At 42.3% G+C, this 18837-nt stretch overlaps 1 protein-coding gene across 1 annotated transcript in view; it reads left to right on the top strand.

Annotated features, from left to right (window-relative positions):
• Positions 1-8906, top strand: part of NKX2-2 (NK2 homeobox 2) — a 45722-nt gene extending 36816 nt beyond the window's left edge. The window contains exon 4 of the mRNA XM_078392561.1: positions 8622-8906. Coding sequence (XP_078248687.1) covers positions 8622-8695 — 74 coding nt within the window. The 3' untranslated portion in view covers positions 8696-8906. The remainder of the gene's footprint in view (positions 1-8621) is intronic.
• The last annotated feature ends 9931 nt before the right edge of the window (positions 8907-18837 follow it).

Below are 18837 nucleotides of genomic sequence, written 5' to 3'. Positions count from 1 at the left end.
GACTCCAATACTTTGGCCATCTCATGAGAAGAGAAGACTCCTTGGAAAAGACCTTGATGTTAGGAAAGTGTGAAGGCAAGAGGAGAAGGGGACGACAGAGGATGAGATGGTTGGACAGTGTCATCGAAGCTACCAGAATGAATTTGACACAACTCCGGGAGGCAGTGGAAGATAGGAGGGCCTGGCGTGCTCTGGTCCATGGGGTCACAAAGAGTCGGAAATGACTAAACGACTAAAAGACAGTGACTAGCTTTGATGTGGCAAGTTTCAACTAGAGTAGGTTTGTTTGAATCAATGGAGGACCTGATTGACCAAACCCCCATTAATTCAATAAACCTGCTTTAGTGCAATTTACTACAACAAACAACAGTATTGTGACTCTTGACACACACACAAACCAACACAAGCAAAAGAAGCTCAGCAGAAGCAAAGATGTCCCATTAATAATACCGAATAAAAAAGTTCAGACTTATGATGACCCTTTTCAGCATTTCCTAGGCACAGAGTACCCAGAAGTGGTTTATCATTCCCATCTTCTGGGCATACTCTGGGACTATCCAGCTTCCCAAGGCTACACAGGCAGGCTCTTCTGGGACAGCTAGTGAGAAACTGAACTCCCAGCCTCTGGCTCTACAGTCAGACTGTACAAAGGTTGAAACTGATATCCAGGTGGATGCCCCGTTCGTTCGTTCGTTCGTTCGTTCGTTCGTTCGTTCGTTCTTTCATTCATTCATTCATTCATTCATTCATTCATTCATTCATTCATTCATTTCAATTCAATTCAATTCTATGCTGCCTTTCTTCCAAAATTGAGACCCAGTGTTGTGTTAATATTGAGCACAACAAAATTGGCAGCATTGACTGTGTGTAATGAGTTGTGACTTTCCCCAAGGAGGATCCAACATACATAGTAGCAGCATACGCTTTGATCTGTCTTGCCAGAATAGACATAAACACGGCGGCCCAACACTGACTGGAAAGACACAAGTGGTTAGCCTGAGGTCCTTAACATACTTCAAACAATTTTTTATAATTCTAATTATGTCTAGTGTATACTAATATATCTCATGTGAATCTGGTGGATTTAGACAAGAGTAAACCACATAGTTTCTTAAGAGCTAGGGAACACAGAATTGACTTTCAGATATTAAAATGGGGTCCAACATAAAGACCACAGAATCTGGACAAATCATATATAGTTTTTTTCCCCCTTTCAATTCTGATGCTATTTCAGCAGAAGTGATTGCAGTAAGGAACAAGAATGCTCCTTCCTTAAAAGGAACAACTTCATCTCCATGACAAGAAATTTAGGGATACTTGTCAAGGTTTTAACAGGTTAGTGCACAGTTCAAGTTTATTGTATTAGCTAAAAGCCGTCACAATTGTTTAAAATACCGATATGGTTAATTAAAATCATAATAAAAACCACAGACATATAAAATAATAAGAGACCCCTCATATCTGAGAATCTCCCACACAATTGATCGCAATGGCTTTCAAAACATTAGCCCGAATGTTTCTGGCCGCTTTTGCGAATAGCGCTGTTCTATACGTAACATATGGGTCACAGTAACCTGACCACCTTTATCTGAGGGGTTTCCTCTTGTAGAGCAGCCAAAATGTTACCCAGAAGCTTTTCTCAAGGGTTCTGATATAGCTGACAATAGAGTAAATAATGGAGAACATCTTCTATCTCACCTGCTCCGCAGATGCACACCCTTAGATGTTTAGGGACATTCATGTACCTGCCATCTAAAACAGCGGTTGGCATGGTTTGGAAGCGGAGTTCTGTGAAAGCAGTTCTCAAGGAGGCAAAAATGAGTGCATCTAGGTATTGTGCCCTTGAGTGGTTTGTCTTCAACAAATGGTACCAATGGGAGAAACCTGAAGAGTGGATTAAGGCCAGGTCCTGGTCATTATCCGTTTTATAGAGCCAATCTCTCAACATTCTTTTAACCTCAGAAAAAATAAAAATGTCTGTAGAGAGGGATTTAGATTTTAGTAGGTTTTGAGCTGAAGTTGCCCAGCCACCGCTCTTCCATTGCTCTATCATACAGCGTTTGGGTAGGCAGTGGTCGGGCATATCCATCACCCTCTTATAATACGAGAGTATAGCTAAAGTTGCCCTGGCTTTGATGGATACCATACCTGTCTCTGTTCTGAGGTAAGCTGCTGGGGTCCCCTGGGGTGCCACGAGGATGTGTCTCAGAAATTTATTCTGTCCTCCTTCAAGGTGATGTAGGTTGTTCTGATTCATACCCCAGATCTCAATTCCATAAAGCATTTGGGAGATGACCCTCCCTGAAAATACTTTTAAAGCTGGGGTTACTAGTTTGCCACCTTTAGAATGAAAGAATTTGACCAGAGCATGGCTAGATTTCTGAGCCGATATTTTTATGCTCTGTATCTGGGATTTCCAGCAGTTTTTCTCATCGAAATGCACTCCCAGGTATTTGAAGGTCTGGACTTGTTCTATTTTGTTTTCGCCTATAGTCCAGTTGAACTTGGGGGGATGCTTTCCAAAAATCATCACTTTAGATTTTGTGTAATTTATTTTTAGTTGCTCTAGGTGGCTAAACTCTTGGAGCTTATTTAAGCTTCGTTTCAATCCCTTTTTGTTCATTGATAATAGAACAATGTCATCAGCATATATGAGACATGCAATCTTATAGTTCCCAATTGAGGGGGGGAAATAGTCTGGATGGTTTAAGGCTGTTACAATATTATTAATATAAAAGTTAAAAAGTAGGGGTGCAAGTAAGCATCCTTGTTTTACCCCTTTGTTAGTGTGAATTTCCTTTGTCAGCCTTCCATCTGTGCTAATCTTTACCCTCAATGTTGTGTTGAAGTATAGTTCTTGTATCAGAGCTAGGAGTCTCTTATCAATGTTGGTCTCTGTGAGCTTATCCCACAGGCGGTTTCTAGTGATTGTGTTGAATGCAGAGGAGAAGTCAATAAAAGCCGTGAACAGCCATTTGAATGGCCTGGAGGTGTATTTGCACACGAGATGATATAGCACGTAGATTTGATCTACTGTGCTATGCCCCTTCCTGAAACCTGCTTGTTCCTGATGAAGGATGTTATTTTCCTCCATCCATTTAGTCAGCTTCTGGGAGAGAAGGCGGGTATAAAGCTTGGAGCTAATATCCAGTAAGCTGATTGGGCGGTAATTCTGGGGGAGGGATTTGTCGCCTTTTTTGTAGATTGGGAAAATTATGCTCTGCCTCCACCCATCAGGAAAGATTCCTGTAGCATTAATGTGGGAGAAGAGCTGTGCTAGGACTGGGGCCCACCATTCTGAGTTGTTCTTATACACCTCTGGTGGGATCATGTCTTCACCGGGTGCTTTATCAGTTGCTAGGGCATCGATAGGTTTGTACACTTCCCATTCTGAAACTGGGGGCCATTCGGGTGTAGAGTTTAGTAGAGTCTGGAGGGTTCTCACTTTTTGTGGCCCAGTGTTTGCATCACTATCGAAAATAGTTTGAAAGTAGTGGCACCAGGCATTTGCCGTGATGCAGGCATTTGGTGCAGGATTGGGACCTATATCCATAGCTGAGACCATACTCCAGAATTTTCGCTCTTTCTTTTCCAGCACAGCCTGCCCTAGTTCTTCCCACTGGGCTGACATGAATGCCCATTTCTTTTGTTTTAAAAGTTCCTTATATTTTGAGCGGTAATGAGCCAGTGCCTCCAGATTCAGTTTTGAGTGCATCTTCCTCGTCTTCCTTGTTAACTGAGCTAGATGCTTTTTGGTTAGTCTACCTTCTTGGTCGTACCATCCCCGTCTATGTGAGGCTAGGGAAGACTCCTGTGGCTTTTTAGTTACTAGAGGTCTTAAGTTAAAATTGATATAGTTGATGCCTTCTATTGGATCCCTATGTCCGATTACAATATCCCTATGTGCACTTAACAGATGTGGGTTGTTTAGCTGTTCCCGAATTGTTTCATCGACAAGGGGGGACCATTTTAAGCGTTTCCCTACAATCATAGTTCCCTCTGCCCAATCAGCCAGTGGGGGGGGGGGGCAACTGTGGAGTTGTCAGGGTGATGGAGAGACAGATGGGTAGGTGGTCACTATCAGGTCAGTCTAATATATTATATTTTGTCTCCTGGGACACCAACCTAGGGGAGCAAAATATATAATCGACAACCCTCCCTGCCCAACTATTAAGGAAAGTGAAATGTCCTTTTGAGTCATCCTGAGAGCTGCCGTGAAGGCAAATTAGTTCTAGGGCAGACATTGTCTCGACTAGCTTCCTACCTTGTTTGTTGAGGACTTTTTCCAAAGAGTGTCGGTCAGATAGGAAGGGTTCATTAAACTCTAGGTCTGAATCAACTGCTGTCTCAGTTGATCCAGGGCCAACTCTGGCATTAAAGTCGCCACACAAAATTACAGCTGCTCTCGGGTGCAAAAACTCGCAGCGATTGATGGCTTCTTCCAGTTCATACCAGAAAGAGGTGAGATATTCTGTTTTACCGGGTGGACAGTAGGCATTGATACATATTAGTGCCTCCAACCCATTTCCCCATGTTCCTCTTACCAATGCTGACAGAATAAAATTACTTTCTGATCGGTAAATGACTTCAACCTCCACGTCCAATTTGACAGAGACCAAAATAGCTAAGCCTCCTCTAGCTGTCCCTTTCCTGGATGGTTTAAGAGCGGGAAGCAAAAATGGGGTATACCCATATAACATCAGGGGAGAGGAGTCAATTAGCCAGGTTTCCTGTAAACAGAGTATGTGAAACATTGAAAGAAATTTCCCAAACTCCTGGTCCACCAACTTATTTTGCCATCCAGCGATGTTCCATGATAAAACTGAAAGTGGGCACTGGGAGTTGGAGCTGTTCTGTGGTTCAGGGCAGTTCTGTCATAAAAGGGTTGGCGCATCGGCGGAGGGTGTCGGTTCTGAATGTACTTCCGCCTGAATTGTAATGTTGGGCCGGCGAGTTTCAAGGAGAGTCACGAGCTCCTGCCTTACAGCCTCTATCTTTTTTAGTGTCAGTACCTGCTTTTCCCATGGGAGAGAGGTGAAGCTGTCCAGGGCCTCTTTTGATAAAGCTTCATCTTCAATATCGAGCTGTAGCTGCAGATCCCTTGGAGATTGATTGATAATAGGGCTAGATCTTGTGGGTGCAGGAGCACGAGGGGTTGTTGCCACCTTAGGTTTCATGGGTGATTTCAGTGTATGCCTAGTGGTTGAGTTATCCTTGGAGTCTTCTGGGTCTAGAAGAATCAGGTCCATTGGATGGCAGTCCATCAACTGTGTAGAGGTATTTGCCAGCTTCTGTTGGCCCATCTTCCTAGAAGCTTGGAAATGGGTTTCATGGTTGGATGGGGTGAGAATGAGTGGCATCGCAGTGTGGTCTCTCAAGAATTCAGCTGAAGTTTGTAGAGAGGCCAAGCTGATTTTGGTTTCCTCCCAATTAGTATTGAATTCGGTGAGAGTAGCTAAGACTTCCTTATTGGAGGGTGGGGCTTCAGAATGAGTGAGGGCAGTCTCCTGAAAGGTCCTTTTCTTAGGTTTAGGTGCTTGATCCCTTGGTTGCAGAGTTGCCAGAGATGCTGGGGACATTAATTTACTTTTAGGGACTTCTGCCTTGGTTTCCCGGCTGTTAGTGCTAGGCTCTCTTTGTGTTGAATCTCTCTGAAGCAGGGGTGTAAGAGATGTATTTGAGAAGATTCTAATAGGTGTAATCTGAAATTTAGCTAGAAAAGTTTTCATTTTGAATAGCATGAGTGGGATCACTGCATGCTCAAAGGAGAGTTGTACCTTCTTTTGACCCCTGGAGTGAGGAAGCCATTTAATGGTTTTTAGGTCTATTTTGTGTGTATCTGTCATTAGCAGTTGACTTAAGGAAGTTAGAACTGTCTCATGTGAGTCCCATCTCCTCCTGTTGATTGATATGGGTGCAATTTGCAGCAAGATCTGAGTAGGCTCAAAGATATTCATACTCCTTGGAGCCTCCCTCATGTGCTGAGCAGTTTGGAGTTGAAGGTTTTTTTGCGGCTCAGTATGGTTGTTTTTCCCCATCTGGTTGCCTTGCATGTTCCTCTTTAATTGAGGGTTTTTTAGTGCCTGGGTCAGTGATTCCGTGAGTTTCCCCAAAGCAAATTCAACTGCATTCATTTTGTGACACACCCTATGTAGATTATTAAATATTGTGTCGATGGTTTGAGCTGTGAGCAAGCAATGTTCTGCTAGATGGGTGGGCAAGTGTTTGATAGCAGCATCTGAAACAGCCTTAATAGGGGTGTGCAGGGGGGATTCAACATCTTGCCCCTCGATGGTTAAAAGTGTTTCATCCTCCAGTGTTGCAAATTGGTTGCTTAGGGCTATGATGGGTCCAGCAACTAAGTTACTCACTGAGCAGTTGGTTGTTAGAAGCTTATCTATTTTCAGTTGCTTCGCTGCTTTGGCTGGATGGTAACTTGGGCTTGATCTATGACGCTTGTTTCCCATTCTCCCTAATTACCCTGTGTTTTAGTTCGGTAGGAATTTGGGAATTTGCTGATGGCAGATACAAGGCAAATTACTCCTCTCACTGATGACAATCTCCAGTTAAAATATAAAATATTTAAAACAGGATTTAAAAATATATTAAAATTTAAAATATATTTAAAATATATATATTAAAAAAAGATAAGATAAAACTTCAGCATTCAGAAAAAGGCTTATTTTGACGGCAAGCAACTTGACGAAAGTGGTTTGTTGATGGAGTAAGCAGTTAAAATAACAGTAAAACAATGATAAGCAGATGACAGCAGCTAATTCTTGAATAATAAAAGCTGCAAGCAATTAAAAAAGCTTATTTCTAAAAGCTTAATAAATAAAAGTAGATAAAAAATCAAAAACACAAGTAAAAACATAGAGGGAGTGGAGCTTGGGGCATGCCTGCTCTTTATCCACCCCTTTCGTTCTTGGTGGTCAGTTGAAGTCTTAGCGGTTGGCTGGTCAGTTTTATTTAGTGTATTAGTGGTTTGCAGTTGGCCTCTGGTTAATTCTTTAAAATATATTCTTCAACAGAGTTTAAAACTGGTAATGCACAGATGGTTCCTTGATAGCCTCAGATCAGAGTTTCTTGCAAGAATATTTAAAAACAAGGAAAGAAGATAAACATTAACATTCCAGCAGCCGGCACCTTGACTTCTTGGCTCCTTGTCTGATGTTATGCGAGGGGGAGTATATTGGTTATAAAGTGCTGCTCAGCTCTTAGACAGAAGGTGTCTGCAGCACAAACTCCTCTTCTCTTCTCTGAGCTTATTATCAGCAAAGAGGCTCTCTCATAAGTAAAAATTCTCAAAGGATTTACCTTGCGTCACCAGCTGTTGCTCAAAATTTCTCGGAGCTCTGTCTCAACACCGCCAAACGCTGACACCACCCCCAACAGGTTAGTGCATTTTTATATGAAACATCAATAACATATTGCATTCATTGCACTCATGACGCTGATTCATGCCCTCGTAATCTCAAGAATAGACTACTGCAGTGCTCTCTACCTGGGGCTACCTTTGAGGTTGATGCAGAGACTTCAAGTGGTCCAAAATCAAGGGCCAGATTAATAACTGGGGTGAAGAAATTCCAGCACATCTCCCGCACTCTGGCTGCCCTTCATTGGCTACCAGTTCGTTTCTGCATCAACTTCAAGGTTATGTTGATAATATTCAAAGCCCTAAATGGTTTAGGGCCTTGATCCCTGTCAGAACGCCTGCTCCCAGCCAGATCTGTCTGTAATACCCATTCTTCACAGGCAGGGCAATTGAGGCCCTGAGGCCCTGAAGGAGGCCTGGAGGGAAAGAACAAGAAACCGGGCCTTCTCGGTGGTCATCCTCCACCTTCCCATTGAGATCCGCCTGACACCCTTACTGAATGGGTTCAAATGAGCATTGAAGACCTGACTGTTCCTCTAGGCTTTCCTGGAGCATTAAGATCTTGGCCTCACTTTTACCATCCTTTTTGCCATCCTCTCCATCACCCTTTTTACCACCTTCATTGCCATCTGTTTTAATGTATCCTATTTGTTTCTGTATTAATTTATTTTTTTATCGTGTTTTAATATTGTTGCACATATTGTTGTTAGCCGCCCAGAGTGGCCTGGTTGCCAGATGATGCGGGATATACATTCAATAATATATTCAATATATTCAATAATATATTCATTGCTTTCATTGATTGGAATGAAATCTAGGGTGCTACTGGGGGGGGGGACATGTTTCGATTTTCACTATTTATTCTTCTGCATTAAATGCCAGAAATGTGCTTCCCCCCCCCCCCATCTGCTGAACTGAAGTGTTATGTTTGAGACCTTTGGATTTCAGAGAAACAGGGATTTCACATGGCATGTCAGAAATGCATCATTATGTATCTGAAACTGGCAACTGTGCCTGGATTTCTCCAGATTAAAAACTCCTGAGTCCACCCTCACCACAATGCCCAAGTTGTTCTCTCCCACTTGGAAGGATAATGGTTTTGTTCTGTTTTTTTTTAACAGTGATTTACCACTATCCTTGTGCTTGTTCAGTTTCTATCAGGATTAGTAGTTAACTCCATCCTAATCCTCTGTTTCTCTTCTTTCCCCACTCCAATGTTATTTTCACTGTTTTTCTTCCTCCCCAGCCCTGCAGTATTCATGGAAACATAGCTCCTTTGGACTACAACTCCCAGAATCCCCAGCCAGCACAACCAGCTGATGTAAAGCTTTTTTCTATTCTTCATGCATAAAATCATGTTTCTACCTGTTAAGGTGTTTCAGGAAGATGACTACAGCTCATGAAACCTCAGGTGTCATCTTTTGGCTACGACCTCCAGGATGCCCCAGGATGTGCAGACAGTGAAAAGCTTAAATAACATTTCCAGTTATTTTATCTGATATGTTGATTGTAATAAAGGCATTGATTGATTTCCAGTTGTTTCATTTTGGAAATCAATGCTAACCAGCAAAATTTCATGTTTTGTGCTCTGACAAGAAAGCTACCAGACTGTTTGGCTATATAATTTACCCATCTATTTAAGCCAGGACATCTGTTGTATCTGTACAAAATTTGGTTCTTCTTCATGGCCTCTGTGAATGCACACAAATGGGTTGTTCTGTGCCTGCGCCGAATGTCTCAAAAGAGCTTAAAAGTACAAAGTTAGTGGAGCACATGCTCCGCCTGTGGAGCACATGCTCCGCCCACATAATATTCCCCTCAGTTCCTTTTTTTCACAGTGCTGATCGGATCTCCAGAAGAAAAGAGCGATTTTTAGTGACTATATTGGTATTTCCTCTTCTAATCAACACCTAAATTGATACCTTCCTGTTTTCCGATCAACTAATGTTCCCCTGTCAGTTAGTTCTGTTTCTTTGCCTTTCCTGCTTTTGGCTTCCTGCCCCTCCCACCCACCCCATTTCTTCAACCGTCTCTCCCTCTGGTTTCCTGCTCTTTATGGCCTCAGCAGCTCCTTTTAAAAGGTGTATCAGCTGTTCAAATAAGATCCCATTATCTGACAGCCACGAATGCTGTTTATTCTGCTTGGGCGAGCAACACCCAACCCATTCTTGTGTGGCATGTAAAAAATTGACCAAGCCGCCACTTAAGAAAAGGCTCCAAAGGCTCCGATCTCACCTTTGGGAGACGGCCATGAACAAAAAGGTGAAAAGAATCAAATCAGTCCATATTGAGCCTCCTCAAACAACACTACCATCGACCATTCTGAAGGAGTCCTTGAGAGAGGCTTGAGTCAACTTCAGAGAGGGAGGAGATTCATTTACTACTGGCTCGCGCTCCAGTGTCAACTGGTAGCCCATCTCCCCACACTGGCCTCTCAGTGGCTGATGCACCATCCAGCCAGGCCTCGGTCCATTCTAGCCCTGCATCAGGGCGGGTGATTGAAATCCAACTTTCAGGATTGGACTCTCCTCAATACTCTCCCCAAAAACATCGGGAGAAACGGAAGCATATTTATCCTCCTTGATATACGCCTCTGTACAGAGAGTACTACCAGTATACCAATTTCCCACAGTACCATCATTTTGACATGGAGGAAGTTGTCCCGTATTGTGATCCATATCACATGGAAGCAGACCAAGGACATTCATATTATCAAGAATTGAAGTGTGTGCACTACCTTACCAACAAGGATATCTTCAATCACCATCACCATCGCCACTACACTGCCGACACCGCTCCCAACATCCAGTACCAGCCCCTCCTGCACCTCCTATTTCTAAACTGCCTCTGAAATGTTCAACATTGTCACATACCAACCATTCCAAACACCTCAGACAATCTTCTCAAACTCAACAACCTCTTCAGGTTGCTACCACATGTACTGGTCCCCATCCAACAACAGAACTGGAACCACATCATCCTCGGTTTTCCCTCGGAACTCAGCCCTCTCCTCCGGCCTGACTGTAACAAGACCCAAAATCATGTAATCATCTTCCACATCCTCTTCTGACCAAGAACTAGGATCCGAGTCATCTGAAGAATCACCATCCAACCTTCCTACACCAACCTCAGATGCTATCGACAATCATCCTCCATCTCCTTCAGAGGATTTCACTTCTTATTCACAGATGATATCCAAAATGGCCAAGTCCCTACAACTACATGTTGAAGAACCTCCATCACCTGAGACAGGTCTAATCTTCGACAACATCAATCAACAAAGGACACCTCCACTTAGTCTTACTTTTATCCCATCAATGCTCAAACTAATCAAGGGAGCATGGGACAAGCCACCATCTACACTACAAATCTCAAGACGGACTGAAAACCTGTACAAGACACATGGAACGGACACCGAGCTTTTGGCCAAACATCCTACTCCCAGTTCTCTAATTGTTGAGTCCAACCAGTCCAGAGCCAGTATTAAGTCTTCAGTGGCCCCTACTATAAGGAAGGTTAGAAAATTGACATCTTCGGTAGAAGAATTTATTTGCTCCAATCCTTTTCACTTAGAGTCGCCAACTATCAAGCGGCAATGGGTGCTTATCAGTGCCAACTTTGGATCAAAATTCTCCCGATACTGGAATCCGCACCTAAATCAATCAAAACTGAACTGATTAATGCCCATACCGAGGCCACCTTGCTGGCAAAACAACAAAGGATTGAGGCTAGACATGCAGCCAACATGGCATCAAAGACCCTAGCATCTTCGATAGCACTGCACTGACATACCTGGCATAGATCCACCGGACTGTCTGATGATGCCAAGTCAAGGATAGAAGACCTTCCCTTCAACTGCACAGGTCTCTTTAATCAGAACACAGACGAGACTATGGAAAACCTTTATAAAATACTGAAAACAGCAATATCATACACCAACCAACAATCATTCCAATACCAATGACCTCAATAGAGACAGACTCAATTCTATCCAAAATCATTTCAACAACAATCGTATCAGAGATTCCAGCCATATCGACAATTCAGATCACAACCAGTTGACAGGTCCTTTCAAGGTCCACCACCATCAACATCATCCTTTCGGAATTGAAATCAGTCCCATTGACGCCAGCCTTTTCAAAAACCCCAGATAAAGGGGAGAATGGTTTGTTCTGATCAATCTACAGGACGTTTACTTCTATATTTTGATCCATCCATCTCATCAAAAATTTATTAGGTTCCAATTCGACAACATCATGTACCAATTCTGTTCCCTACCATTCGGACTTTTCATGGCACTGAGGACTTTCACGAACTGCATGGCACCAGTTGCAGTGCATCTCTGCCTTCAGGGTATAAACATCTACCCATACATAGACGACTGTCTGATAGTTGCGACGTCGTACTAAAATGCCATGAGAACTACAACCATCACACTCAACACACTTAAGAACATCAGACTCAAAGTAAACTACAAAATCTCATCTCGAACCAACCAGGACAGTCACCTACATCGGAGCCTTCTTTTGACTCCATGCAATCCAGGGCCTTCATCCCCCTAGAACGAGTTATAAGGTTAAAGAAGGCAATTTGCCCCTTTCAATCTCAAACTTCTGTTCCAGCCCATCATGTTCAACACCTCCTCGGGCTCATGGCATCCACAACATCAGTAATCCAGCATGCCCGACTCAAAATGAGGTCGCTCCAGTTGTGGTACCTGCCACTATTCAACCCGGATAGACCACACTTCCATGAAATTGACTGTGACACCAGAGTTAGCCAATCAACTCAGTTGTTGGACATTGATGTCGAACCTTCATGTTGGACAACCATTCCTGCTCTTCCATCCGATGGTGCAGGTCACCACCAACTCCAGCCTGTCTGGCTGGGGAGCACATTGTCTTCATCACAAAATTCATGGCCCATGGATGAGAAAAGAACAATCACATCAACCACATCAAGCTCTTAGCGATCATCAGAGATTTCCATGCCTTTCTTCTGATCATCAAGGGTCAAGTGGTGCAACTGGCAATGGACAATGCAACTGCCCTATATTATGGAAACAAACAGGGAGGAACACACTCTTTATCCCTTCTGTACCTAGCCATCAACCTGTGGGAATGGTGTTACCAACATCACATCTTCCCTGTTGCAGTACATATTTCCACGGATGAAAATTACATAGCAGATCATCTCAGCCATATGACATCAAGGACTCATGAGTGGTTCCTCAAGGATACCATTTTTGCTCAACTCTGTTGCCGTTGGAGAGTACCTACCATCAATGTCTTCGCTTCGAGCGTGAATGCTAAATGCAGTGTCTATTGCTCTCATGCCGGAGCAGACAAGAACTCCATTGGGGATGCATTCATGATGGATTCAAACAGGGAATACCACCTGTACAACAGACAATTATCCACCTCTGACACTTTCAATCGAATGCGATCCTCTTTGCTCCCTGGTGGCCGAGCCAACCATGGTTCACTCACCTCAGATAGATGTTGATGGACTCGTTTAGACTCTCTCCAATTCCTGACCTCCTAACTCCGAACGATGGGATGGTCTACCATCCAGACCTTCCATCATTGAACTTGACAGCTTGGAAGATACTCACGCCTTGAAGCGCATCTTGGATTGAGCGAGAATACCATCAACTCATCTTCTATATGCAAATAAGTGGAAAGCCTTCTTAATTATATGGAAATAAATAACTTACCTGCAATACCTGTTTCCTTGAAGACACTATTTACCTTGTTACTCCATCTTTTCAAATTTGGACTCTCTCATTCCACTTTAAAAGTCTATATATCAGCCATCGTTGCCTATCAAGCAGATAACTCCATGTCTGTAAAAGTTTTATCTCACCCTACAGTTAAAATATTCCTCAAAGGACTCAATAACATCCGTCCACCACATCAACATATTATTCCCCAATGGTCACTACAAATTGTCCTTAATGCTCTCATGCGCCCACCATTCGAACCAATGGCCTCTTCAAATCTTAGGTTGCTTTCTCTAAAGACATCTTTTCTGGTGGTTATAACATCTGCTAAAAGAGCCAGTGAGATTCCTGCTCTTTGTTCTGATCCACTCTTTATTCAATTTCATCCAGACAAGGTGACTTTGTATTTTGATATCTCTTTTCTGCCCAAGATTGTATCAGAATTTAATCTAAATCAACCAATTCTATTACCATAGTTTCTCCCATCACCATTAACCTCTCGCACATGCTCCACATGCTAGACGTAAGATGCTCTCTTGTATTTTATGTTGACAGAACTAAGGCTAGATTTGGCATAGCTATTTTGGCATCCTTCCTACCATGACATCCCACCATCTGGTAAGTGAAGCTTGCCAGTCACCCATTTGTGTGCATTCACAGAGGCCACGAAGAAGAAAAAGAGGTTACCTACCTGTAACCATAGTTCTTCTAGTGGTCCTCTGTGAATTCACACATCCTGCCCATCCTGCCCTCTGTCCATCACGGGTTATATTAAAGGATTCTTCTGCCCAGCGGACAAATTCTAGGAACTGAGGGGAATCTTAGGTGGGCAGAGCATGTGCTGCACAGGGAAACATCCCACTAACTTTGTACTTTTAAGCTCTAGAATCTTCAGAGACATTTAGCGTAGTCACAGAACAACCCATTTGTGTGAATTCACAGAGGACCAGTAGAAGAACTATGGTTACAGGTAGGTAACCTCTTCTTTTCCCCTGCATCTTAATGTTTTGGAGATCTTTCATCTCCCAGAATGCCTGCAGATCCTTTGGACTGCAGCTTCAGGAAAATGAGTAGTTGTCCAATATGGTCCCCTTCTTATCACCTTTTTCCAACAATGAAGTAGCTTCTGCACTCCCAGAACCTGAGTAAGTTACATTTTGGGGCTCTGTTTCTACAAGTCCTCAAATAACATAGTCAATGGCTATGTTGGCTATGAAATTCTGAGAGTGATCATTAAAAGAAAGGGGGGAAGGAAAAAAATGTGTTTCCAGACAAACTTTATTAGGTGGGACTTTAGGGGATAAGCAACTTTACCCTTTCCGTTTGATCTGTTGCTTCCTTTACCCCAATTTTTTTTTTTTTTTTTTTTTGCTCCATCGAGGCAAATGGGCTAGATGACCATCATGAATGAGAAAATTGTCAGCAAGGAAATGATTTAACCACTCTCTCTTTCACTGCTCCTCCAACACGATCAACATCCCCCTCATACCTCCTTTTTATTTGAACAAAAGTCATTGTTACCTGAACCTACTTTGATCTTCTGACAGCAAACAAAACCAAGGATGGTGACATTCTTTTCCTTATCAAGTTAAATTCCTTTTCACTTAATATTGTACAGGCAGCTTTCAGAAAAAGCTCTGTCTTATACATAACAGTACAAACAAAACACACGGTTCCTTTTATTGCTTTCATTACAAATAGCCCAAGATATTGCTTGAACAATTCAGGCGTATGTGTGCGTCGTCCTTGAATTTTTTTTAAAAAAAAATCAAGCCACACAATCCTAAACATCTTTATTTAGCCTTATGTCCAGTTATGTCCAATGGTGGTTAAACTCCCATAAAATGATATAGGATATCAGTCAAAGTTAGACATTTCTGGTATATGGTTTTGTTTTTTGTTCTTGTTTGATCCTTTCTAGTATTTGTATACTTATCATTTTTAGCATTCAATATTTTCTTTTAATGAGGTAAGCTGTCTTGGGTCCTTCTTACAGAGAAGGACAGGGTAAAATATGTTAAATAAATAAATACGTCAAGATACAAATGTTATAATGAGCTCTTAGGAGCTCTTATCCTGACCCCTGCTGAGCTTTGCCTCCGACTCCTATTGAGTCTGCAGCTCTGGTACCTTACCAAACCATAGAGAATGGTGGCATCTTTTTGCAACAAACAGGCACAGGAATCTCCTGCTCTTGATAAGCTGCCATGAATGCACAGTTTATGTAGTATGATCTGAAGTTCTGGCCACAAGCTTGAGACAGCTGTTGTCTTAACACCGGAATGAAACATGAACAAAGTAATCTTAGATCATAGCACATCAGCAACAACATTGTAAATGTTGTCAAAGATCCTGGGTGCTTCAATTGATAGCTCCTGCTGTTGCTGCTCAAAAGGCACTGCACAACAACTGTTCTGGTACTGTCTAGTTATCCTTGACCAGGACTTTTTTTTACTATAAGATTTTAAAAACTGAGGAGTCAGTAGAGGAAAATGGGAGAATTCAAAATGGATATGACAAATCAAACAATACATAGATTTTTTTCCCCATAGCATTTTGTGTATGATAATTTATTTTATTGTATTTATACAATAAATGCATCATCGGAAAGCACCCCAAACATGACATGAGAATCTTTGTAATCTTCACCCTTCATGTGGGCTGGAACACAACACGCAGCATTCCAAATTTTTCTATGTTACGTGATCTGTGCCAGTCTCAGCAAAGAGAAAGCATCCACCAAAAGGAGAAGAAGCCCACCAAGTGATGGGCCATATGGTCATCAAGTCTTTTTTCCTGAAGGTCTTTCCCATTCTTCCTCATATCAGCCAGACTGTAAGTAGTACCCAAGAGAACTGGCAGTGGCTCTCAGCCATTCTTCCCTGATGAATGGATGTGAGTCCCTCCGCTGGAAAAAGGAGAGAATGTAGATGTTCCTTCCCCATCCCTCAAAAAAGGAGAGGAAAGGCAAGTGAGTGATTCTGTTTTCTGACTACTCAGCGGTAGATTCAGAGTTAGATGTTACCATCTTCTAAAGTTTTCTACCCTTGGGCAAAAGGCCAGTTGCTCTGCCCTAGTTATCACTCTGAACACCAGAAGCTAACTACCTGTAATATCAGACTGTGCAGGCAATGAGAGAGAACACAAAGGACTTTCCCAGCTGGCATCACAAAGATGCTTTAGAGTTTTGAGGACTAAGAGCAATCTGAGTGAAAGGAAGCTGTTTCACCCAAGGGAAAACATTCAAAAGTCTTGCAGCATATTAAGTCTATCACATCTTATTACAACATAACATAGTTTGCTGACATTGACTGGCCACCCATCTGGAAAATCAGGTATGGGTCTACAGGCCATAGGTTTTAGAAAGACAACTTGTGGGTGAAGATTGCCTGGTTTGTCTCAAACCTTTTTATTAAAAAGAGAAGGAATGCCCTTATTGAATATGTCAGGGGGAGGGGGGACCTGCTTCACCGTCTAAGGATACAGACAGACGTTAGAAGTAGCCTGTGAGTGTAAGAGGGAAATCCTTAAGTAATGTGAGCATCTGAGTAGCACAGCACAGGATTCTCTCACCTCCAGGGTTATGCAGATAATGTGGATTATTTTGTCCTTGGTCATTAAAGCATAGGATTCTTTTAAACTTGGCAAACAGAAAAAAGGCTTTCAGTATTAATGAATATTAATTGCCAACACCTCTTGCAGGCCTGGCATAAACTTTGGCTGAAATCGCCAGTGCTCTGGCTCTGAAATCTTCCTACCTAGCTATAGTGTCATGGCTTAAATTCCTTGGAAGAAAAGTGAGATATGTAACAGATAATGAAATGATTGTCAACAAAGCAAGGGTACATTGTGTCAAGTCCACCTTACTCTGGCCATGGAAGCCATTTTGTGACTTCTAGCCTTCTAGCTTTCTGCATTTCAGTTGCCAGAGAATTTGGAAATGAAACCCAGTATTTCCCCTCTCCCTATATGAATCTTCCATATGTTAAATTATTGATATCTGACCAATGTAATAAAGTTAGCTAGAAACAAATGTCTGAGAAACAGTAACTTATCAGGAAGCATGGAACAGGTAAGAGAAAAAGTGAATGTTGTGTTAGAGGTAGCAAAAACTGAGGTTTAGTAAGGAGCAATGAAGTTATGTGATTCTACATAATAGATACTTGGATTGTGATTATAAATATGATTGGTGAACAAAAAGAAGGATAAAATAAATAATGCTGGAGATGATTGTGGCTCTGATCATCAGCTTCTTATAGCAAAATTCAAGCTTAAACTGAAGAAAGTAGGAAAAACCACTGGTCTAGTCAGGAATAATCTAAACCAAATCCCTTTTGAATACACAGTGGAAGTGAAGAACAGATTTAAGGAACTAGATTTGGTTGACAGATTGCCTGAAGAACTTTAGACAGAGGCTCATAACATTGTACAGGAGGCAGCAACAAAAACCATCCCAAAGAAAAGGAAATGGAAGAAAACAAAGTGGATGTCCAACGAGGCCTTACAAATAGCAGAGAAGAGAAAGGAAACAAAATGCAAGGAAGCTAGGGAAAGTTACAGAGAATTGAATTCAGACTTCCAAAGAATAGCAAGGAGACACAAGAGGGCCTTCTTAAATGAACAGGGCAAAGATATAGAGGAACATAATAGAAAGGGAAAAACCAGAGATCTGTTCAAGAAAATTGGAGATATTAAAGGAACATTTTGGGCAAAGATGGATATGATAAAGGACAAAAATGGGAGGGAACTAACAGAAGCAGAAGACATCAAGAAGAGGCGGCAAGAATACACAGAGGAATTATACCAGAAAGATACGGATATCCCGGATATCCCAGATAGTGTGGTTGCTGACCTTGAGCCAGATCCTGGAGAGTGAAGTCAAGTGGGCCTTAGAAAGCATGACTAACAATAAGGCCGGTGGAGGTCATGGCATTCCAGTTCAACTATTTAAAATCTTAAAAGTTGATGCTGTTAAGGTGCTACTTTCAATATGCCAGCAAGTTTGGAAAACTCAACAGTAGCCAGAAGGCTGGAAAAGATCAACATCCCAATCCCAAAGAAGGGCAGTGCCAAAGAACGTTCCAACTACTGTACAATTGCACTCATTTCACACCCTAGCAAGGTTATGCTCAAAATCCTACAAGGTAGGCTTCAGCAGTATGTGGACCGTGAACTCCCAGAAGTACAAGCTGGATTTTGAAGGGGCAGAGGAACTAGAGACCAAACTGGAGGCCAGACTGGAGGAATTCCAAGCCTGAATTAAGATTGCTAGAAGAAATATCAACAACCTCCAATATGCAGATGATACCACTCTGATGGCAAAAAGTGAGGAGGAATCAAAGAACCTCTTATTGAGGGAGAAAGAGGACAGTGCAAAAAATGGTCAGAAGCTCAACATCAAAAAAACTAAGATCATGGCTACTGGTCCCATCACCTCCTGGGAAATAGAAGGAGAAGATGTGGAGGCAGTGACAGATTTTATTTTCTTGGGCTCCATGATCACTGCAGATGGTGACAGCAGCCACAAAATTAAAAGACACCTGCTTCTTGGGAGGAAAGCAATGACAAACCTAGTGTTGCCGCAAGAACTCGCGAAAATCCAGCAGAGTATAATTTCTCGGTCCTGATGGCAAAATAACTCACGCAGACACGTTCAGCTTCCTCCAGCACAACACGTGTATTTACAGCATATACAAATATACAATGCGGCAGCACAACAGCATGGAATCATCAAAGTGAA

Source organism: Pogona vitticeps, chromosome 4 (assembly GCF_051106095.1).
Source record: "Pogona vitticeps strain Pit_001003342236 chromosome 4, PviZW2.1, whole genome shotgun sequence".
Taxonomy (NCBI): Eukaryota; Metazoa; Chordata; class Lepidosauria; order Squamata; family Agamidae; genus Pogona; species Pogona vitticeps.
This window is presented reverse-complemented; position numbering and strand designations above follow the sequence as displayed.